Source organism: Emydura macquarii, unplaced genomic scaffold, assembly GCF_026122565.2.
Source record: "Emydura macquarii macquarii isolate MOO-44397 ecotype Brisbane River unplaced genomic scaffold, CSIRO-AGI_Emac_v2 contig_3305, whole genome shotgun sequence".
In the NCBI taxonomy this organism is placed as follows: domain Eukaryota; kingdom Metazoa; phylum Chordata; order Testudines; family Chelidae; genus Emydura; species Emydura macquarii.
Genome location: NW_027133442.1, coordinates 7,242,922 through 7,267,026, shown reverse-complemented (window position 1 = coordinate 7,267,026; position 24,105 = coordinate 7,242,922). Strand labels below are relative to the sequence as shown.

At 48.9% G+C, this 24,105-nt stretch overlaps 1 protein-coding gene, 1 long non-coding RNA gene and 1 pseudogene across 2 annotated transcripts; all 3 read right to left on the bottom strand.

The window, feature by feature from the left end:
- Positions 1-8,139: 8,139 nt before the first annotated feature.
- Positions 8,140-11,014, bottom strand: LOC137143286 (zinc finger protein 691-like). Its single transcript, XM_067533015.1, has 2 exons — positions 10,504-11,014; positions 8,140-8,829 (listed from the first exon to the last, which is right to left on the bottom strand). Exons 1-2 carry the CDS (start codon positions 10,932-10,934, stop codon positions 8,763-8,765), a joined length of 498 nt encoding a protein of 165 aa, XP_067389116.1. The 5' UTR covers positions 10,935-11,014; the 3' UTR covers positions 8,140-8,762.
- Positions 11,015-11,163: 149 nt separating this feature from the next.
- Positions 11,164-14,188, bottom strand: LOC137143208 (uncharacterized). Its single transcript, XR_010917128.1, has 3 exons — positions 14,010-14,188; positions 12,794-12,917; positions 11,164-11,282 (listed from the first exon to the last, which is right to left on the bottom strand). It is a non-coding gene; the product is annotated as an uncharacterized lncRNA (long non-coding RNA).
- Positions 14,189-19,497: 5,309 nt separating this feature from the next.
- LOC137143252 (platelet glycoprotein Ib alpha chain-like) lies at positions 19,498-21,282 on the bottom strand (annotated as a pseudogene).
- Between the last annotated feature and the right edge of the window lie 2,823 nt (positions 21,283-24,105).

Here is a 24,105-nt window from a genome sequence, read left to right as displayed (position 1 = left end):
GTGTTTGAGAAGGATTTACAAGATAGTATGGTGCCCGTAGGATCAGATTTTTAAAGGTATTTAGGCAACTAGTGGGATTTTCAAAATCATCAAGGTGCTTTCGACTTTTAAAAATCTGACCTGTGTTGAATATTTGGGAACCAAGTTCTACACACAAACGGTGACATGTCAAAAAGCACTAGAGTGCTGGATAGAAAGGCAAAATCAGGAGAGACAAAGGCAATCCTCACTAATGGATCAAAGGAAACTGAAGAAGTTTTGACACCAAACCAGGAAATCAATCAGCCTTGATGTCATATTATCCCAAAGAATAAACTTGTACATAAAAAATGGGGGGGAAGGGTACTGAAGTCAGACTTCCCAACCAACCACAAACAATGCTTCTGATTCCTCACATTGGTTATCAAGAAGCCAAAATAAAAATATACGCAGCCCCCTTTACTGCATTCCAGTCTCTGGCTCCCAATCGGCCACCAGGTCCAGTAAAGAGATCAGTTATTTAAAACTCTATGCTCTTCACCAACAAGATTTCTCCTGACCCCAAAGAGTCAGCCACAGTACCAGATCAATACAAGTTTAGATCTTACCCAAAATACCATGCTGCCAGCCAATCCTTTAGTAAATAAAACTAAAGGTTTATTATAAAAAGAAAGAAAGAAACTATAAGAGAAGTGTTAAAGGATTATAGCAATCAGATACATACAAATGATTTGAAAGTCCATATATATCAGGTTTCTAGAAGAACTGTGGAGTTTGCAGGCTTGTATAGTCCCTCTGGTGTACATCCAGTACCTGGATGAGTCTCAGTCCTTTGTTTCACAACTTCAGTTCAGTTGAGTTGATCCAGAGGTAGGCTAGAGACTAAAGACAAAATGGATGTCGTGCAGCTGCCTTTTATGTCCTTTGGTCTTTGCCATGCTGCTTGTGGAAATTTACAGGAATAAAATGGAGTCCAGAGTCACATGAGTAAGTCCTAGTGACTCATCAGGTATATCCCTGGCTTCTCCCCCTAGGTCCCTTGTACCTGTGAATTTCTTAATGGGCCATTAAACAGGCTAGTGCTGCAGCCTTCCTGTCTGGGGTGTCGCCCAGACACAGCACAGTTTGAAATACAGATATATCAACTATATCCATAACTTCCATTACACATATATCACATGAACATAAACATTATCATCTTACTTAGCACATTATAGCCTTTCTAACAGTACCTGACACGGCATATCTCATATGAATTATTATGATTTTGACATACTGATGTTAAATAATATAATAAGTGCCCCCCTTCTCCCAATCCAGCCAGAGTGACAAAGATAACATCAGCATGTGGGCAGGGCTGCCCCATAAATAGCTGAGCCCCATTGTTGTTTGGATAATAAAACGGTTACTTCTATGGGCATTTCTAGAGAGGTTAAGGAAGGGGTTTGAGGCACATTCCCACTCTTGGCAGATACTAATAGTTTCTCTTTGCAAGCATCAAAGGAAATAATTTCTGGATTCTCTTTCCTGCCCAGCTGTTGACAGGACCCTGATCAGAACTGAGGAGCAGTGTACAGTGTGTGGGGAGAGCTTCAGGGGAAAGCAGGATCTCAGAGCATATGAGGGAACCCACAGAAGGAAGAGAGCCCATCCCTGTGCTGAGTGCAGGAAAAGATTTGACTGGTCATCAGATCTTGCAAGACACCAGATAACCCATACTGGAGAGAGATCCCATCCCTGTGCCGAGTGTGGGAAAAGGTTCAGCTGCCTATCAACTCTTAGTGCTCATCAGAGAGTCCACTCCGGAGAAAGACCCTATCCCTGTACTCGTTGTGGGGAAAGATTCAAGCACCTAACAAATCTCATTAGACACCAGAGAATCCACACAGGAGAGCGATCGTATCACTGTGCAGAATGTGGAAAAAACTTCTGCCAACTGTCTGCCCTCACTCTGCACTGGACAATCCACACAGGAGAGAGACCACATGGCTGTGCTAAGTGTGGGAAAAGATTCATCCACCTACATCATCTGAGTAGACACCAGAGAATCCACACAGGAGACCGCGCCCCCCCCCCCCCCCCCCCCCCCCCCGCCAATCCCTACCTTGAATGTGGGAGAAGATTCAGGGAGGATCATCATCTTGTAAGACATCAGAGAGCCAACCCCAAGCGGAGCCATACCTCAGCACTGGCCTCCTCTCTGCAGACTGTGTTCTGCTCATGCAGACACAGTGATAGAAACTGTGTGAGGGTGAGGAGCAGAGGCCTCTCTGGAAGAGGCTGAGAGAAGCTAGCCCTGTCTCATGCCCCACTCTAGAAGCTGTCACCCCCACACAGCCCCTTGGAGGATAATGCCACTGGGAATGTGATGGGCTTCACTGCATTTTTCAAGAGGGTCCCCTGGTTGGAGTCCCAGGGCCCTGGGTGTTTCTTGTTCACCTATCCCTCCTGGGTAGCATCAGAGACTCGGTCTGCCTCTGCTCTCTCCCTTTGGTAGTCACCCCTTTGGTAGTCACCCTTTACAGTTGGATTTGACCTCCCTTGGTCTTCTCTACAATCTACCCTGTCCTGTGTACATTAGGTCTTTGGGGTAGGTCTGGGATTCCCCTGAGTGGTGCAGCTTGGCTTGAGGCAGGGAGAGGATTTCTCTGGCACTGCTGGGAGTTTGGCTCATCCATCTTTCAGACATTGCAAAGCTTTAAGAAGCTGTTAGACTGGCCTTATGGCCTGGGTCTCCAGGAGCATGGCACCATCTGTGGGGCTGGAAGCAGGTTTGCCTCCAGTGCTGGAGCCAGATCCCTTAACTGTAAATAAGGAGTGTGCCCTGTGGAGTGTTCCCCTGTGCCCTGTGAGGGCCTCAGACTAGGGGCAGTGTCGTAGGAGCGCTTGAGGATCCCATGGCTGGGGTAGCAAATAGCAGGGGGCCATGCAGTGAGTTCCCTTGTCTCTGCTCTCACTGGGGGGCACTGATCAGTCTGCCTTCTAAGGGGAAACACACTCAGGTTGGTGGGGGTGGGGTGTTTCCTCTGTGTGGCCTGAGGTGTTTGGGGTTTCACTTTACTAATGAAGAAGGGGCTCAGAGAGGTCAGCGATGGGTGCTGGGTTCTTTTCATGCTTAGTAATGAAACAGGATGGTCTTTGTCCTCCCCTGACCAAGTTCTTCTTGTTTCTTCATATGTTTCAGTGAGTGACAGATTTTTGCATATGGGGAAATGGTCTGCCCTCCCAAGATAAAAACAGAAATTCCCCCATCTGCCCCCATTCTTAATAATGAATCTCAGTGCATTGGCCAATCCCTGACAGAGAAGGTAGTTCCCCTTTCGCTGCTTCCTGTGGGATCCTGTCAGATTGCTGAATCCCTGACATCACATTCATTCCCATGGTGACAGAGTAGTGCTGTCACAGCCTCAGGAATCTGATGACACTGTAAGGGCCACAGGCAGGAGGAATACGTGGGCTGAGAAGTGGGGGGGGGGGGGGAAGGGGGGAGCCCTTTGTTCAATCCCAAATCTCTGAGACCAGGACAAAGTGTCCAGAGACATCCTGGCCCAACTCCTCACCATCAAGATAAATGTTCTCTCTATCCCAGTGGATGACAGTGTAAATGCCCCTCCATGAAAGGACATATTTTGGGGCTGGTGATGGGGTGGAGACACTGGGAGAATCAGAGGAGGTTAGTTCTCTAATGGGGCAGATTCCAGAGTGACATTGAACTGGCACAAATTGTGCTTCTCTGTTGGGGCCTGACACTTTCCCCTGAAGATTTGTGCCTGTGAGCACAAACAGATGGGGTTTGTTCCCTAGTGGCCCTTTCCCTCCTTGCCATGGAGCCTTTACTGCCCCGGTGAATTCTCTGTATTTGGGATGTTTCCAACCCATTGCTTTGGTTCCCCTCTAAATGCTCCTGCAGCCATCGCTCAGAAGGCCCTTGTTTCATAGCAGTGCTGGGTGCTCTTTCATAGGAAAGGGCATGTGCATGAGGCATATGCTCTCCCACCTCTTGTGGATGTTTCTGGCCTGAGGTGAGTAACTTTTGAATAAAAAACGTTTCTGAGATGCAAAAACTGGTTCAGCTGGTTCCAGCCCAGAAGTCTCCTGGAGAGAAAGTAGGATAAAGCATGAACCTCCTGGATTAAATTACTGAGGAGCAAATGCATTAGTGAGTAAATGTGTGGAAAGGAGTAAGATGATGGAGATTGGCAACATGCCTCAGCTGGATGGATACAGAGCCTTTCACCTCTGGGTCATCAGTTCAACACTGGCTTGATCAGCAGCACCCAGGGTAATTTCTGTGTGGGGTTATGAATGATTTAGAGGGTCCAACCATTTTCTAGTGGGCAGGCATCCCTGTTTCCTCCCACACCCATCAACACTAATATCCCATTGCTGGGTTGAGTAGGGAGTCCAGGGGGCTGAATGCACCATGGAGACTGAACTCTCCCCACACTCCTAGGGGCCATGTAATGAGCAAGTCACAGCTAGGGGAGCCTAGGGAAGAACCCCTGGCCAAGGGGGGTTTAGACACCAGCAGGGAATGGGTCACTAACAGCCAAGGGGAGATAATGGGAGATAACCAGATCTGCCCCTATAAAGGCCAGACACCCCCAGGCTGCCCCAGTCACAGGCCAAAGAGGAAGGCTAAACTGGGATGTTTCAGCCTAGCTCTACAGTACGGACCACGAGTGCAGCCCCTCCTTGGCATGGCAGTGCAAGCACTCCATCTCTTGGCCACTGGGGCTGCTCCTTGCTGTGCAGATCAGATCCCAGCCCCACACACTGCCTTCCTCCCTCCCATTTATGTTACAGAGCTGCTCAGCCCTGCCCCCTGGAGGCAGCCACTACTGAAGGCAGGCTCAAGGATCAGTCCTTCCCGGCCCTGACCCCAAGGCAGCAAGAGCTGGGGCTGTTGAGCCCCTCCCTCTTGGGTGGTGGGGGCGTGGTCTGTCCAGCGATCATAACTGCTCCTGTGGACTGTACCATTCGACCCTATCCCATACAGGGCTGTGCTTAGAGCCTCCGAGTGCCCTGCTTTGAGGGGACGGGAAGGGAAGGGAGGAGGGAATCAAAAATAACCACCTGGCACTGCCGTGCCCGCTTGGCTTGGAACAGACCATTCTCACCCTTGGAGGGGGAAGGAAATGGAATTTATCCCCAGACTCAGGATTTTTACCACCTAGCACCCAATTGAGAAGCAGCCAATAATGGGGTTTTATTTTAAATTTTCGTGACAGGAAGATACCAAAAATCAAATGGGCTCTCCAGATATTTTACTTCCTCCTCCTGCCAGTAAAATAGTTCCTTCTAGGCGGGAGAGAGGGGTGAAAGCTGCCAACTGGAGGGACGAACCATTTCACTGTGTGTGAGAGATGCCCAAATTTCACCTGTTAGTTTTTATTTGTTGGCCTCTGAAAAATGAAATCCTTTTGATTTTTTTTCTCTTCTTTCTAGCCAAGGGGAAATTTTTACCAAAATGCAGATGTGGGGATTGTGTCAGGGACCCCGTCCCCCCTCAATGAGAATGGACCCTTCCACAATGGCAGTTATGGCAGTTGGTCAGACCCCACCCCCATCCAACTGCTTCCCTCAGAGCCCGGCTTTGGTATGAGGGTATCCTCTCAGTCTGGGGGATGCTAGTGGGGTCAGTCTGTCCTGGGGGGCAGGAAAGGAGATCCCCCATCAATAGGGAAATGGGGCACAGGGGGGAGCTCAGACCCTAGTAGCAGGGTGGCAATGAGGCAGATGTGAAGGAGGAAAGACTTCTTCCCCCTTCCTCCTCGCCCACAGAGCCGGCTAGACAAGGAGCTGGGGACCAGTATGGTACCACATGGACATTGTGTCTCACAAGGGGGCTCAGCCTTGTGGAGGGGAGGGGTAAGGTCCCTAGTATTAGGGTTGCCCCAGAGGCTGCTCTGGTTCTGCCCCGGGGGAGCAGGGCAGTGGGAGGGTTGGATGGCCATGGGGCAAGAGGGGACCAGATTAGAAATTTCTGAGGAGACATTTTAAATCAGATATCCTCCAGCCCCCATGTCACACTCCCCCTATTGCCAACCCTTTCACTCCTCTCTCTTCTGGGAAGGAGCTGGGGGATTTGCTCTGGGTTTAAAATTGAGCTGATCAACATTTTTTCATCTGAACATACTGGTTTTTTGACCAAAACAAACATTTTCATGGAATATTTTCACTTTGGTCACATTTTTTAAAACCAGAAGAAAACTGGATATTTTTAATTTAAAAGTTTTTGCTCTTCAATGTAGTTTTCTGTAAAAAAAATTTTGGTTTCTGAAAACAGATTTTTTTTTTTAAATGAAAACCCAAATTTTTACCAAAACCAGTTTTGTTACAGTTCTGATGTCAAAAAAGGGAAACATTTTCACAGAATACAAGAAATAATTTTTAAGATTTCCCATAAGAGACTGTGACTTAAGTGGTAGATGGTATTTTCTGGTTGGGATATGCCCATGTATCACCAACAGAGCAGGAGACGGGAACTGCTCAGTTTCTGCAGATCCTAGCCAACCAGGGTGTTTTCAGGGACCAACATTTTCAATTGAAAACTGAGCTGCTCTCTGCTTTCCAGCTCCCACCTGCTCAGGGACTCACCCCTATGATCTCCACTCCCAGCAGATTTGCTCTGTCACTGGTAACTCCTTTCCCTTAACCCTGTCTCTTGATCAGTGACACACTCTCATCTCTGTATCTCTGCTGTCCTGGCTACAGATGCCCTCTACCTTCCCCCCACCCTTGCCCGCTCATCTCTGAGCTCAGAGGGGGAATTATGGAACATCTTTTCCAATCACACCTTTTATGTCTAACACCTAGGAGGCCTGGGAGCCTCTTGTCCCTAGAAGTTGGAAAGAAAGGGTTTCCTTGGATCCTGCCCTCTCAGTGGCTTCTGTTACAGGTTTATCACCTCCCTGTGAGGTTTCCTTAGCAGCTTCTTGTACCATCTCAGTTCTGCAGGGATGCCTGTGACCTCACCTTGATCTCATCCCTTTGGCATGATGCACATCACTGTGATGTCAGCAGGGAGCTCACCACAGCCTCAGGGTGGAAGCTGAAATGATCAGGGCTCATGTGGGCCCAGACCCTAAATTCACCTTCCCAGAGGGGCCTGGGAATCTCAAGGCAGCAGGGACAGAGCAACAGGGTGAGCAGTGTCTGGACATGTGGTTGCACCAGGGAAAGAATATAAAGGGGAGGTTTGGAAGAATGGATTCAAAGAGGGAAAAGGATCCAGTAAGATTTCCTGAGACAGGCTGCCCCATAGAACTGGTCCTCTCCCACCACTCAGGGGCCTTTAAACAACAACTTCTCAGCTGCTCAATTGTTCCCTGATGTTGCCAACTCTTGTGATTTTTATCACCAGTTTTGCCATATTCAGTGTTTTTCTTAAAGCCCCAGCTCCTTGAATCATGGTACTGCAAGACAATCTCAGCTTTCATTCATGGAAAGTAAGCCTCAGCCCTCCTGGTGGCAGAGAAAAGCTTGAAAATATAAAGCAAGTGCACCCTAAAGATGGAAAATCCAACATTTATTATTAAAATAATCTCATGATCATTGAACGTTTGGGATTGGCAATACTGTTCCCCCAACACACCCATGCCTGAGTCAGCTCAGTCTCAGTGCAGCTCAGAATCACAAATGGGAAAGTGCCACATGTTTAACCCCCATTTCTAGAGCTGGAAGGATAGTTTAAAGCAGAGATAAATTGATACAATCTGAGCCAAATAGCAGACAGGATCAGCTGCTTAAGAAAGAAAGGCAAAACGGTTGCTTCTCTCCCATCAGCACTAGAGAGTGACTGGGGACATTGGAAAGTCCAACCAGCAGGTGATGGTTTTCAGGTTTTCGTGCATGGCAGCCATTTTTGTTCTGCATCCCTGGCCCTGAAATGGGAGCAAGGGGTTTAGCCAAACAGAGCTGGGATTCACAGAACAACCCCAGCTTGGATTGTCAGAGATGCCCCCTGATTTGGGTGCCACTGTCCCCCAAATTGTATCCAAGGAAGAGAATTTCAGGGGGATAAAAGTGGGTTTTCAGAAAGCGACCCTGGAAAAGCCCCAGTCCTGTGATACAAATGTCTATTAGCCAGGGACGCATGAGTCTAGCTCACATGGGAGCCATTTCCACTCCCCTCCCACCCAGCCCTGGCATGGGTGTACTTTACTCCCCTTAGTTTCTCGTGGGAATGGGGTGGGGGTTAATCAGATCTGTCCTATGGTGACCAGATGTCCCGATTTTATAGGGTTTTTTCCTATTGCCCCCCACCCCATCCCGATTTTTCACACTTGCTAGCTAGTCACCCTAGTCTGTCCTGTCTATTGAAGCAGGTGGAGTGATTTCGGAAGCAGCTCGGGGGGCAGAACCCCTCCCCCCCAATAAGGGCAATGGGGGGAGTTGATTCCCAGAAGCTACTGTTAAAAAGCCCCTTTATTCCCTGATTCTGTCATGGAAAGTCACAGATGGTGTCACCTGTCCTGCCTTGCCCCCCATGAGCCATCAGACACCTTGGGACATCATTAGCAAATAACTTGATCGATAGCCCCATGATTAACAGCCCCATAATTAAAAACCAAGGAGCTTCATTGAACAGGGATTAAAAGTGGTCCAGCCACAACCTCAGGGGCCATCGCTGCCCAGTTACTAGCTGGTCTGGAGGATGTTCCTTTTCCTGGACCCTTGTCGGCCCCAGGCACATGAGCTCTTTCTGCCTTCATCCCTTAGCCAGTTGCCGTATCTCCAGCTGTGCCTTGGTTTTGCGTTTCTTCTCCCCATGAGGTTTGTTATTGGCCAGCGCAGCTTCCGTATGGGGGCCTTGGTCTGAGGCACAGCAGGATCTTTGCTCTAGCCCTGTGGGGAGAGAGAGTACAACATCCTGAGCACATTGGCCCTTTGTCAGCTCAGAGATTCAGAGTCTCATTATCTCAAAGCAGCACAGCTAGCAATCTCGGCATTTCCCCTTCACTATGCATGTATCGCAGACCCATCAACATTTTGATGAGAACCCGGGTACAACAGTGATCAATGTTCCAATGCACAGCAAAGTCATGTCCCTGTGACCTTGGCTGGGTCAAGACTGTAAACCTGTTACATGGATATGGTTAGGACTACAGAGTAGCATTTAGCAGTTACCAGGGCAAAGCCAAGCTGTAATGGGTCCCCATGACTAAGATCTGGTCTACTCTAAAAACTCAGTTGACTTAGATACAGCACTAAAGGCTGTGAAAAATGTTGTGCTCTCTATGATGCAGTTAGGTTGCTCTAAACTCCAGTATAGATGGAAAATTTTTTCCATAGTGCTAGCTACCATCACTTAGAGAGGTGGGTTAACTACACTGATGGAAAAACCCATTCCATCAATGAAGGAAGTATCTAGTATGTTGCTGTGCCACTGTCATGTAGACATGGCCTGGGAGCTGCAGGGTAGTAGGGGCCCAAGTGAGAAGGACAGAGCTGGGGCAGATGTAATGCAAAGCTGGAGAAGTCCAGGCAGGGAGCTGAGGAAGAAGCTATAGAAGAGACAAGGGAGTGAGTGCTGGTGCCAAACCAGCTGCTAACACAGCATCTGCAGTTTCGCTCCTCTGGCTGCTTCCTTTCAGCAACTGAAGCATGAACATCTGAAAAGGGAGTATCTGGAATAGAATGAACCCCTGATTTGGTGTCTTGTTCACAAGGAATTCAGGGTTCCAAGGCCGGGAAATGGTGCCCTCCCAGCTCTTCCTGCAGCCAGGCATGTTTGTGATAAAGAAAGACACATGATACTGCTATCCCTAAAGCCCAAACAAGCAGGAAGGATTCTGCAGGGCCAAGTGCAAGACACAGAGGGGCTCAGGGCCTGGGAGTCTATATTTACAGCCCTGGGATGCTCCTTTGGATCTAGCTGCTCAGCTCCCATGAGTGAGATGGAGAGTGCTGCAGGGAGTTGGACCAAGAGTATGGGGTGCTTAATTAGAAATGGATATCAATTCTCTGTTGATCCCAGGCACTTCTCCTCCCATCTTGAATCATCACCTCTGTATCCAGCCACTTATTGGCTGCAAATGCAACACTGTTTACTTTTCACTACTCAGCAGTTTAGATCCGTTTGCACCTAGGGAACCAAAAGCCTTTTATAAATAAAGGGTGGGAAGAAAACGTATCTGTAGCCCCAAGAACAGACCTCAGAATCTCCTAACTGACAGTCCCTGATGTCACTCTTCTCCTGGAGCTGGGAACAGAATCTACCAGTCCTGACTCCCAGCCTCCATCTCCCCCAACCACTTAGTGCATAAGACCATATCTGCTTCTCACTGTGATCACCCATCACAACCCCTGCTCCATTTCTAGTCCCCAGCACCCATGCACAATAGCCCAGCATTCATTCACCCTAGGAAAGTGCTCCCACACCTCTCCCCAACCCTTTCCCATTTTATGTGTGTGTGACCAGGGAAGAGGCCCAGATACCTGACACGTTAGGCCACAGGATCCCCTGCCATGGGGCTGCTCTGGGGCAACGGCTGCTCGGGCCTCACTGTGCAGCTGTACCCGTGATTATGAGCCATGTGGGTCCTCTGATGTCTTGTGAGGTGTGAGCTCTGGCTGAAGTGTCTCCTGCAGCCGGTGCAGATATAGGGTCTCTGGCCCATGTGGGTTCTCTGGTGCCGAGTGAGGTTGGAGCTGTCGCTAAAGCGTCGCCCGCACTCATTGCAGATATAAGGTTTCTCCCCAGTGTGGGTTCTCTGGTGCGTCATGAGGACCAAGCTCTGGCTGAAGTTCCTACCACAGGCAGTGCAGACAAAGGGTTTCTGGCCAGCGTGCATCCTCCGGTGCTTTGTGAGAGCCGAACTATCACCAAGTCTTTTCCCACACTCATCACAGGTCCAATGTTTCTTGCCTGCATGGACTCTTTGGGGTGTAATAAGGGCAGAGCCGACTCTGATGCACTCCCCAGGGCACTGATGAGCTTTCTCTGCCATGTGGCGTTCCCCAGGGCGACGCTGCCCATTCTTTGTGCTGTGGTTTGGTTTCTCTTCTGAGTGATGAATCTCCCCTTTATTGTCACCTCTGGCCTTGCCATTGGCTATAATGAGAGAAGCTGGGTGGGATTTGTTCCCTGAGCAGGAGAAGAAGGAGTCTGAGGCATGGGAACCACAAAGGGTTCTTCACCTATTCACTCCATCAACAGGGCTAGGGATCAAGGTATAGGTCCCCCAAATCCTGCTGCAGAGGTGGCTGGTTCTGTCTCAGCTTCCTCAGGTGAGAAGAGGGGTCGGTGAAAATTGGTGGGAGCCTGAGCATCGTGCACCCTGATGGGATGACACCTGCTGGGGGGTGACATTAAGCAAGAGTTAAATTTAGCCACAGAGGTCATAGAATCATAGAATATTAGAGTTGGAAGGGACCTCAGGAGGTCATCTAGTCCAACCCCCTGCTCAGAGCAGGACTAACCTCAGCTAAATAATCACAGCAAGGGTTTTGTCAAGCCTCAGCTTAAAAACCTCTAAGGATGGAGATTCCACCACCTCCCTAGGTAACCCATTTCAGTGCTTCACCACCCTCCTAGTGAAAAACTTTTTCCTAATGTCCAACCTAGACCTCCCGCCCTGCAACTTGAGACCGTTGCTCCTTGTTCTGTCATCTGCCACCACCGAGAACAGCCTAGCCCCATCCTCCCTGGAATCCCCTTTCAGGTAGTTAAAGGCCGCTATCAAATCCCCCTTCATTCTTCTCTTCTGCAGACTGAACAAACAGTTCCTTCAGCGTCTCCTCATAAGTCCTGTGCTCCAGCCCCCTAATCATTTTTGTTGCCCTCTGCTGTACTCTCTCCAACTTGTCTACATCCTTTTTGTAGTGAGGGGCCCAAAACTGGACACAATACTCTAAATGCGGCCTCACCAATGCCAAATAGAGGGGAATAATCACTTCCCGCGACCTGCTGGCAATACTCCTCCTAATGCAGCCCAATATGCTATTAGCCTTCTTGACAACCAGGGCACACTGCTGACTCATATCCAGCTTTTTATCCACTGTTACCCCCAGGTCCTTTTCTGCAGAACTGCTGCCTAGCTCGTCGGTCCCCAGTCTATAGCTGTGCATGGGATTCTTCCTTCCTAAGTGGAGGACTCTGCACTTTTCTTTGTTGAACCTCATTAGATTTCTTTTGGCCCAATCCTCCAGTTTATTTAGGTCCTTCTGTATCCTATCCCTACCTTCCAGGGTATCTACCACTCCCCCAGCTTAGTGTCATCCACAAACTTGCTGAGGGTGCAATCTACCCCATCTTCCAGATCATTAATGAAGATGTTGAACAAAACCGGCCCCAGGACTGACCCCTGGGGCACTCCGCTTGTGACCGGCTGCCAGCTAGACATGCAGCCATTGATCACTAGTCGTTGAGCCCTATGCTCTAGCCAGTTCTCTATCCATTTTATAGTCCATTCATCCAACCCATACTTCTTTAACTTGCTGATAAGAATACTGTGAGAGACCATATCAAAAGCTTTGCTAAAGTCAAGGTATATCACATCCACCGCCTTCCCTACATCCACAGAGCCAGTCACAAAAGGCTTTGTGATCTGGACCATTTTCACTTCCTCTTTACTTTTCTTTCTTTCTGTTTCTCTACCTCTTTCTTTCTGTGGTTGGGTGATCAGTTCATTTTATTCCAACAATTCTCTTGAAATTGAAGTCTCCACTTCTCAAAACATGTTACTTAGCTCTTTGGGAGCAGAGACTGCCTTTTTGTTCAGTGTTTGTACAGCTCCTAGCACAGCATGGTCCTGGTCCCTGCCTGGGGCTCATCATAGTGCAACTCCAATACAAATAATATACTTACCAAAAAACCTCATTAAAAGAACATTATTTAGGTTCCAAAGTTGAGTCCTCAGGATTAGCAAATGCTGGGTTGTGCACACAATCTTAACTTCGTCTTCTTTGTGTGCTGGATGAGGCAGGGAGTCCTGTGGAATAAATAGCACAAGGTCATGTACCATAATGAAGATTGTACCACCATGCACACAGCTTGGGAGCAGCCACCCATCATGATCCCTTGTGCTCAGTCTGAGAGGAAAGTGTGCTCCCAGTTGGATTCCATCATGATAAACCTTTATAATATGCACAAGCCCAATGAGGCCTGGTCTACACACAGCTGCAATGGTTTAACTAATAGTAAGAACATAAGAACAGCCATGCTGGGTCAGACCATTGGTCCATCTAGCCCAGTATTCTGTCTTCCAACAGTTGTCAATGCCAGGTGCTTTCAGAGGGAATAAACAGGCAATCATCAAGTGATCCATCCGATCACCCATTCCCAGCCTCTTGCAAACAGCAATTCCTGCCTATCCGGGCTAATAGCCATTGATGGACCTATCCTCCGTGAACTTATCTAGTTCTTTTTTGAAGCCTGTTATAGTCTTGGCCTTCACAACATCTTCTGGCAAGGAGGTCCACAGATGGTGCGTTGTGTGAAGAAATACTTCCTTTTGTTCGTTTTAAACCTGCTGCCTATTAATTGCATTTGGTGACCCCTAGTTCTTGTGTTATAAGGAGTAAATAACACTTCCTTATTCACTTTCTCTACACCAGTCATGATTTTATAGACCTCTCTCATATCTCCCCTTAGTCGTTTCTTTTCCAAGCTGAAAAGTCCTAGTCTTATTGTCTCTAAGTCACTGGGCTCTGCAGATGAAGTGCAGGCAGGGTAGGGAGGTGAATTCCAGCCCCCATTCCTAGGCTCTGGGTATGGGACCTCTGCACAACCATGACTCCCTGCTCAGACACTGCCCAGACACTTCCCCTGGAGTGTTGGCAGCAGCCCCTCTAAATCATTTGATGGTATTACAGACCTCTGCCATGGGGCACAGACCCTATTGCAGAGTTGCTACCCCTACTCACAGCCCCTATGCTGGGCTGGAAGAGTTAGTTGCTCTGTCTCTCCAGACCAGGGGTTGGTTTCAACCAGAAAGATGCAAGATCAGAGAAGAAACTAGCATCTGGGGACCAGATTCCTGCACCCACAGTGTCCCACACAGACTCCCAGCTCCTCCACCTACCTAACCGCAGAGATGTGCCAGGATCTGCTCAATGGCGACAGGCTTCTGGGGGCCTCCCGAGAGTCAGTCAGTCCGTCCACAAGGAGCTTTTGCAATGTAGGGCGCCAGCTTGTTCTGTTATTGTGGCAGAAATCATCTGTGTCCGTCTGTCCAGGCAGACAAATCAGCAGCTGAACATGTTCCAGCCCTCTCCCCTGAAGGCAGCATCAGCAAGGGGATTGTGAAAGTGAAAGAGTTAAGCAGAGACTGAGCCCTGGCTGAGAAATGGAATCATTTGTAACAGGATGTTCCTGGCAGGAAAGGGAAATTTCAGTCCTGTGTAAACGTCTCTAGAGGACTGATCAGTAACAGCAGAAATGTCCCAATGTGATCATCTACCTGAGACCGGACCATTCTTATCTTGTGTCTCAGAATGATATAATGTGGCAGCAGATCTTCCTCCCTGGGATAGTTTGTCTCTCTTTGCTTTCCAGCCTTTTGTCCCACAGAGGCAGGATATTTTTTGTTTCTCCTGTTTCTCAAATTGACTCAAACTGCGCCCTGGCCACTTTTTAGCTCAGTGTCCAGATGGCAAATGTTTTAAATTCTGATACTTTATGATTTGTTTCTGATTAATAGTAGGGAGCTGTTAAATAGAGAGACTAAATTAAAACAATTTCCCCCATGTGGCAACTCAAAACCACAACCCTAAGACGAAGAAGTGCATATTCTACCAACGGAGCTTGCCCTTAGTTATCAGCCAAAAGATGACATATGACAATGGTTTATGAGCACTCTGGCTTTTGGATCAGTCTCAGGGAGTGATTCCAGAGCTGCAGCAGCTGCGCAGAGGGAATAATTGAGTCTCCCCACTGGAGTACTTCCTCTTTTGTCACATCTCCCAAGATCTCTTTCGGATTTTTACATGTCAGACACTTTAGCAAACACGGGTTACTCCCAGATTATTCGCTCTGATGGGGTCTTTGCTGATTCATGCTGCGAGGTTTATCTTTGGGGGAAATGTGTGTAATTCAAACTGTAGTAAAGAGGGCAAAACTCCAGCCAGTTTCCCCAGCGCGGAGATGTTCCCAGGGAGAGGCTGCGGAACATAGAGATTAGAGGTATACTTCACATTGCCCCAGGGACTGAAAGAGGGATGTTTATTTCACTTTGGTTTGTTATTTAAAGGAATTGGTGATTTTTTAAAAAAAAAGATTAAAAAATCACAACCTTCTTTGATCAGACAAAAATTTACTCTCACCTTATTTTTGCCTCACTAAGAAAAAAACTGACTTTTTGGGGTGTTTTGTTCTCCCAACTAACTAGTAGTAGGCTGGAATAGCAGGCAGCTGCAGGAGGGATGTCAGCAGAGCGGTGTGTGTATGTAAGAATCTAGCATTTGAATGTGTCTGACCCTCCTTGAGATTCACTAAATTGAGAGCAGGGTAGGTGTCCCTGGCTCTGGAATAAAGCTAAACAAAGCAATATTTAAATAGAGGGATATTTTAAGTCTATTTTATAAAGTGCTCAGACACCTGTCTTGGAGGAAGAAGGGACCTTTCCCACATGAATGGAAAACCAGATCCTGTTCAGCAGAGAGGTGTGGGGTATTTGTTCCCTGATCTCAGGCTGTAAAGAAATAATCAGCCTCCACTGACAGGAATCAAAACAAGCCTTTTCAGAAGATGGTAGAGTTGGAAACCCAACAATGTTTTACAGACAAAGCATGCACTCTGCCACTGAGCTATAGTCTCTACATCCCCGGAGGTGCTCAGATCCTTAAAACAAGAGCCTACACAGATGCCTGTTTTCCCTGTGTCAGAGCTGGGATTGCAAGCACCCCTCCATCAGTAGATGATGCTTGAGCAGTTTGCCATATCTGTTCATCGTAGAAGTTCTTTCACTAGCATGCTGTACCACGCATGATGACCCCCACCCCTGCCGCGGGAAATACTCCCTGAATTCCCTTTCATCCACCCAAGAAATTTGTTTAAATTTATGTTTGCCTCTCAGAGAAATAAACATATCTGTCTGTGAACAGAGAACATAATCAATGTGCAGACTAACAGTCTATTATTTCCTATTTCTGGTGTTCTGGAGCCATGAGGTAGCCATTTCATGTCACTCCCTTTTATTAAAAAATGGTGTTTTTCACAGAAAACATTATTTTCCTTTTAGAGACACAGAAGCAGTTTATTTAACCTACAGAAGTAAAGCAAATTCCCCATTCTGATGCCACAATCCTGGAGAGAAATAGGAACACATGCACATGAATGCAGAGGCACAACTTTCAGCATTACTAACAGATCCAAGGGGGAAATCTAGGCTCTCTCAGTTCCAATTTTCACAACATTATTTTTTATACTAATGCATATCAATTGATCCCTGTGTGGATATGTAAGTGTATAAAAAAGCTTCAGTGGATGGTCCAGGGAATTTTATATATGTGTCATGTGACCACCACTTAGTAATATTTTCTCTCCAGTTCTACAAAATGCAAATGTATTTTCTAGAAGATTTGTGAGGAATATTGCTCTTTTAATTGAGTGGTGGGATTTGGAAATGGATATATTCCACATTGTAAAGTGTGCAGTAAAACAGAAAGCTGCTTCAAGGTGGAATCGAATGGCCACCTAACAATTGCTCAGTGCCTAGGACCTGCAGTATTTCACTCTACCATATGAATGAGCAGAGGAGAACAGCAACTGTATCATCTCAAGTATGTTGTGTGAACATTATATATTTGGACTCTGAATCCAGCAGTGGTAACCCAAATCTAGTGGGAACTCAAGATGTCTAGTTTCTCTCTTTATATTATCATTTTGTAGCCTTGTTTGGCTGTTATTTACCAATTTGTATTAAAAATTGGTTGATTTTAATTTTTTTCCTTTAATTCCCTCTCCCTTTTGATAATCTGATAAGTATTATTGTAACATAAAAGGAATATGGAGCAGCAAAAAATTGACGAAATTTTCATTCCCCTACTCCCTCCCCATCATGCAGAGGAGTATAGTACAAACACCTCATGGAGCTGGAATACAACACTGAAGATAATGAGGTACAGAGGCATGTTCCCAAGGTTGGTGTCTTTCTCAAATGACACAAGGGAGACATTTACTGTATATTCCATCTCCTCCAGATCCCTGCCATGTTTGTCATGACCTCCTTGGTTTTGAGATATTTCTCTCATTCTATTTATAAGTGAAATTAAACCAATTCCAGGAAAAGGTGAGGGGGGGAAAAAACACTAGATGGGGAGGGGCAGGAAAGAGACATTGAACCCACAGCCATTGTTTGGAAAACAGTTTTGCTCACCCCTATACTGCCAACATGTGGCAAAAGCTACTCTCCTGAGTGCCGTGACAGGTCTCAAAATGTAACTGTAATCAGGGAATTGTCATCAAATGGGTCTGTTTCTAGTGGGGTCCCACAGGGATTGGTTCTTGGCTCTATGCTATATAATATCTTTATCAGTGACCTGGAAGAAAAAAAAAAGTGAACTCAATCACTGATAAAGTTTGAACAGGACACAAAAATTGGGGGAACACTAGATAATGAAGAGGAATGATGCCCAGTGATCTGGATCTGTTGGTAAACTAGGCACAAGCAAACAATGTGTTTTAAAATAGCTAAACATAAATTGTGGCAAACAGCCGGCTTCTCCTTAGTAGATCCCACACTTCAACCCCTTGTAGTGGGCCAGGGAATCACCATTAATCCCATCCCCCCAGGGAGGTACCTTGCTTTAGCTTCCCTCTGCCAGCTGGGGCCTAGGGTTTTCCCCTTCTCTGACTGCAGAGAAGCACCATCTCCTAGCAGGGGGGGGAGGGGGTTTCTCCTCCAGCTACTACAAGCCTTCTAGCAACTTCCTTCTCCTATACTCTGCGGGAAGGGGAGGGGGGCCCCCTCTTTAGGGAAGGCAGGATTTAAGTACACCTGGACTAGCCCTTCATTGGGTCCAGGTGTCTCTAATTGCCATGCAATCATCTCTCATCTGCTTGCAGGAAAAAGGGCTTTTGGCATTCTTGGGCTTACATAGTGGCCCTGGTATGCCCTTTTGAGGTCCTCTGGCCTGACTTTATCACAAAATGTATACATCTGGGAAAAAATACATCTGGCTCTGAAAAAGATTTGGGGGTCTTCATAGACAATCAGCTGAATGTGAGCTGGTCTGAAGAAGAGCTCTGTGTAAGCTTCAAAGCTTGTCTCTCTCACCAGCAGAAGTTGGGCCAATCAAATATATTACCTTATCCACCTTGTTTCTCTAATATCCTGAGACCATCCTGGCTACAACAACACTGCTAATTAAACCAATTCTGAGCCTGGTTGCTGTTCTGAGGCTTTCACCCTTTATGGTGCTACCAGGTGGTCATTTAATTTATCTCCTTGATTTTACATAGAAACACAGATGAACAGCATATTTCAGATGGCCACAGAAGCTGGAGCAGGGATGTTGGTGGGAGGTGACTGGCATCTCCATGTGACATTGGCCGCTAAGGGAGTCATGCTGAGATAGCTTAACCAGGGCAAAACTGCAAAGAATGGGGCAGGCAGACCCCTAAATACTGGTGGTTTTTCTTCCATGAGATATACCAAGCCAGCAACAAACAGCTTCTGATAATCTCCCTGGTAATTCAGAAGATAAAAATACAATTCCCTTAAAATCATCCACCCTCTCTAAGTGATGCCAGCTCTGAGCCAGCCCCAGGGTGGGGGATTGGCTAGGTCAGGGGGGATAGGAGATGGGCCTTCCCCTTGAGGGCATTGGCTCTGATCTAACCCCAGGTTGGATGATTTAGCCAGCTCAGAGTAATGGGGACTGCGATATGGGGCATTTTCCCTCTAGAGCATGCTGTCTCTGCTCCAACCACAGCGCAGGGGAACAGGCTGGCCTAGAGAGGTTGTGGAATAGGATATGGGGCCTTTCCAGTCTAGGGGGTGCCAACTCCAGTTGATAAATTAAGCATTCATTATTCAAGGATGGCTAACAGCCCCAATGACCTATCTGAAATACATCCAAGGAAAGTCTTTATTCTGTGATTAGGCAATGGAGTTGCCTGCCACAGGATTCAAAGCAAGATCTGACATTTATGTGCATCATAAGAACAAGCAGAGACCCGATGCAGAGTGGAGGAAATATGTACAGGGCTTTGCCAGGGAACAAGCCGACTCTGAACTGCCTGGTTTTAGGGGAAACTGCCTCTCTGGACAGTTATTCCAGATCTGGCCTCTGCAACAGGTGTGTGCATAAAGGAGATACAGGATTAGAGAACGTATTGGTTTGAGGGGGGAAGGGCGTGTGGGATTCAGGACTTGTTCTACATATACTATTTGAGCCTCCCTGCTTCTACAGCAGTGGGAGGAGTCTTATCCCCAGTGCACAGTGAGTGAGGTCACAGCAAGAGAACTGGGACTAGAACCTAGGCTTCCTGGCAAGCAGCCCCCCTGACCTCGCCCACAGGACTCTCCTACCCGGCCCTGGCAATAGAACCCAGGAGTCCTGCCCCCCTTAGAGGATTATGGTTGCGTATTTCACTCTGACAGCCCCGATAGCTGCTTCTCCCCTGTCTAGGCTGTAGGCAAAGGGGGCCCGCAAGGGACCCAGCCCCACCACACTCAGCAGCCTTTTGGTAACACGCCGGAAGGAGGGCACAGGGGGGTTGCAGTGGATCAGCAGCTCCATGGTGGTGTGGAAAGTTGGGGGCTTGGTGGGGATCTTGAAGCTGCTGAGATGTGTCATGGGGGGCACTGCCTGCTCCCCCTTTCTCAGCAGCTGGTACCACACCAGCTGTGCCCCCAGAGCACCCCTCAGGGCTGAGCAATACCAGCCCAGATACACCCAGCCCATGCAGCCCATGAGAGCCAGCATGGGCAGCAGGAGCAGCAGCAAGGAGGCCAGATAGAGTACCTAGTGAAGGAGGCAGCAATGAACTAGCATCCAGTGGCCCCACTGTGGGCCCTCCCTGCCCTGCTGACGCCCAGCCACGGGCATCGCTGGGGGTGGAGTGGGGCACCTGCAGGGGGGGGGGAGCCCCGTCAGAGGAGGTGACTGGTGGCAGGGGATGATGTGCAGAGGGCTGGGATGAAAGAGGGGTGAGGGGATAAGGGTGGTGGTGGGAGTCATGAGGCTGCTGGGGGGCAGTGGAGGTGCTAGGGATGTGGGTTCTGGGGCAGTAGTGGGGAGCACAGGGGTGGTTGGGAGAAGGGTGGTGGAGGGGGCAGTAGTGGGGGACAAGGGGGTGGTTGGGGGCAGGATGGTGGAGGGGGCAGTAGTGGGGGACAAGGCGGTGGTTGGGGGCAGGGTGGTGGAGGGGGTAGTAATGGGGGGCGTGGGGGTTCCCTCCTCTGTCATTGTCCCATCCATATCCAAATTCACACCCTTGTCCCACTCCCCATTAGCGTCTACATCCCCTGCTTTGCCGCAGTCCTGTTGAAAGTTGAGGACGGGGCTCCCTCGGTGGCTGATGGGCACATCACACACACGGGGCTGCGGGGATCATTCTCGGTCAGCAGCCCGTCTAGCCCCTGCTCCTGGATGTAGACACTGAAGTAATTGTCAGTGATCCAACCCTGCAGATTGGGTTCCCTGCAGATTGGGTCGCAGCACCAGGAGTTCCCTGTCAGGAAGACAAAGGTGAATATGTGCCCATCGGGGAAGAAGCCATTGGGCAGGGCGCGGAGCTGGTTCCCTGACAGCCGCAGTGTGTCCAGTTCCAGCCCAGCCAACAGCCCCGATGGCAGCTCCTCCAGGGCATTATCAGACAGATCCAGGTCTCACAATACAGCCAGGCCCACAAAGGCCTCCTCGAGCAGTGTCCGTAGCTGGTTCTCTTGTAGATTCAGCTCCTTCAGCTGCCCCGCAGCCCGGAAGGCCCCTGGCAACAGCTCTGCGATGCTGTTCTGAGCCAAGGCCAGGCAGATGAGGGCAGGCAGGCCCTGCAATGTAGGCAGCACCCCCAGGGCATTGTGGGATAGGCTCTGCTCCTGCAGCGAGGGCAGGGTGGCCCCAGTGTGCAGTGCATCCAGTCTGTTGCCTGACAGGTCCAGCTCAGCCAGTTCAGGGAGATGCAGGAAGGAGTCAGTGGAGACGGATGCCAGGTGGTTGGTGTTGAGAAGCAGGATGCTGGTGGTGGTGGGCAGACGGCACCACCTTGAGCCCTTGCCCAGAACAGTTGACCTGCAGTTGGCCCTTGATCAGGTTCATCTCGGACTGGCATGGCTCCCCTGGACCTTCGGCGCCAGCCACAGAGAGCAGGGCCAGGAGGGCTAGGTGAGGTGGAGTGGGGCATGACATGATCTGCAGGGGAAGTCAAGAACATGCTCAGGGCATAGACACCACAGGACATGTCTACACTAACCAGCTCAGCTTGCAACAAAACAATGTGAATGTTAACTGGCTTATGACAATGGGCCCTTATATCCCCAGTGCTTCCTCCCCAGTCTGAGTGTTGAGAGACAACTTCCACGGGGATATATCTGCCTGGATACAACAGTGGTCCCATTGACACTAACCCAGCTGGTGCTGCAATAACATTGAGTCTCCTGAGTAGATACTAGCTCTAGTAACAAGAGCTCCCTAGCTCCCAGTGCCCTCTGTCCCAGAGGGCAGGAGGTCATGCATCTGCACCCCAACCATGCTGGGGACAATCTACACTAACCCACTGGTGCTGCAACAATGTCAGGACCTCTGAGCTGCCATTAGCACCAATTACAAGGAGTTGACTCCCCCACACCTGCTCCCCATCGCCCAAGCTGGACTAAACTCAAAGGGCTTGGATCAATTCCTGTAGTTTCCCTTCCACCTAAACCCTTATCTTCTGCTCCCCTTATACCCATGGCAGCTGGTCCAGCCAGGAGACACCATTCTGCCCCAGATAGTTACTATGTCCAGTCCCCACCTGCCTGTATCCCCTGCCCTTGATTCAACCAGCTCCCCCAGTGCCATCTGCGTGAGGGGAGCATGATTAAAGCATCTGGCATTTAGTGCCTTCAGCACCAGGGGCAAGATCACTGTATAAACAGCCCCTATGCCCCACTTCAGAGGTGGTATATCTCAACACGTGGCAAGGGAAGCATGTATAAATAGCTTCCACCCCACCCAGGGTTCCCTGTACAAACAACTGCCCCACCCCAGAGGTGGATGGTTTTCATTGGTGCTTACCATCCCCATGGACTCACCTGGGGTCTCTGCTGGGGTTGCTCTCCCAGCCTTGTCACCCACACTCACAGCTGTGTATTGAGAGGTTGCTCTGGGGTCAGCTTTTTCCACTGTGCTGCCTGCATCAGGGATCTTGAGCCCAGTCCCTGTATCAGCCTCTGCAGCTGCTGGGGGGTGAGTGTGTGGTTTCCTGTGACATTGAACAGAGACACTGACCACCTCCTTGCCCCATTCCTACCCTCCAGGCATTAAAAGCACCCACAGAGGTCACATCAGAGTCCAGTCAGGTTACACACTGCTTTCTGATCCACTCTATCAATAAGTGCCCCACCTCAGAAGCTGCATCTCAGAACGGGGTGAGGGATCCTAGTACAAATAGCTGGTCTACTCCAGAAGGGGGTGGAGCTTAGTGCCAGGCAAATGATAGTTGTACAAACAGCTGCCTCACCCCAGAGATATCTGTATTGCAGCACTGGGCAAGAGATCCCTTTATAAACAGCCTTTGTACCCCACCCCAGAGGTGGCTGCATTGAGAGTCATAGATTCCAAGACCAGAAGGAACCATTGTGATCATCTAGCCTGACTTTCTGTATAGCACAGGCCAGAGAACTGCCCCACAATAATTCCTTGAGCAGATCTTTTCGAAGAGCATCCAATCTTGATTTATAAATTGTCAGGGATGGAGAATCCACCACAGCCTTTAGTAAATTGGTCCAATGGTTAATTACTCTCACCATGAAAAATTTAGGCCTTATTTCCAGTCTGAATGTGTCTAGCTTCCACTTCCAGCCATTGGATCATTTTATACCTTTCTCTGCTAGACTAAAAAGTGCATTACTAAATATTTGTCCCCCTGTAGATACTTATAGAGGTAATCAAGTCACCCCTTAATCATCACTTCGTTTGTCTGTTGGTGTGAAGTGAGGGATCCCTATATAAACAGCCCTGGCCACACACACCAGAGGCAGCTGCATTCAGTGGGGTGTGTGTGTGAGGGATTCCCTTATAAAATAGCCCCCATTCTCCACATCAGATCCAGCTTCCAGTTCCATTTGAGTGCCAGGAGAAGGATCCCAGTATAACCACCCCCCCCCCCCCCCCCGACCTCCCAACCTCCCACTGGAGAAGCAGCTGTGTCTCAGCATTGGGTGAGGAATCCCACCTCTACAGCTTCCCAGCATGGCATAGGTTAACTGTGTCAGGAGGTTGTGGAAGTTATTATTAACTATGGAAGGAGTGAGTAGGGTCTGGGCAAGGAGATAAATGGGGGCAGGAAGGGATTGTCCTTTGTCATCCTTGCCACTCTCAGTCCCTATAGCAATGCCTCCAGTCCCACAGGGATGCTAGAAGCACACACAGTCCAGTGGCTACAGCAAGGGACATGGTTGGAGTCAGGACTCCTGGTTTTTGTTTTGGGGAAGGAGGTGTGTCTGGAATCCAGGACACCTGGTTTCTATCTCCAGCCTTGGGTGGGGAGTAGGTTTGATCTAGGAGCCTGGACTCTTGGGTTCTTTCTCCAGCTCTGACTCACTTATTTTTGATTGGGATGGGGCACAACAAACACATTCCTGGGATCCTGTGAATAATCCCCAGATTCCAGATACCCCACAGAGAGGGGTAGGGAGAGGGGCTCAGGCCCCTCCAGAACTGGCTACATGAGGGAGTGCATGGAGGGGATCAGGCTCTCATAAAGGGACCCAGGTCTTAGCAGACATCTAGGGGAGCAGGACTCTAGTACCCCAAGAAAGGCTAGGCACACTATGTCCCAACTCACATGTGGGGACAGGGAAAGGGGCTCAGATCCCCCTTCTGGGGCTGAGAGCTCCCATAGGCTGGCACACACACAAAGGTAGGCAGAGGGGCTCAGGGCCCCCAGGTCTTAGCACAAACACAGCAGGGGAGAATGTGGGGCTGACTTGACAGTCACTACTGCTGCTATTCTCCCCCAGTCCTCCTACC

Coding starts and splice junctions, on each gene's coding strand:
- LOC137143286 (XM_067533015.1), bottom strand. CDS start 10,934: ATGGCAGAGAAAGCTCATCAGTGCCCTGGGGAGTGCATCAGAGTCGGC. Junction 8,830..10,503: donor CACATGGCTCATAATCACGG/GTACAGCTGCAC, acceptor CTCTCCCCACAG/GGCTAGAGCAAAGATCCTGC.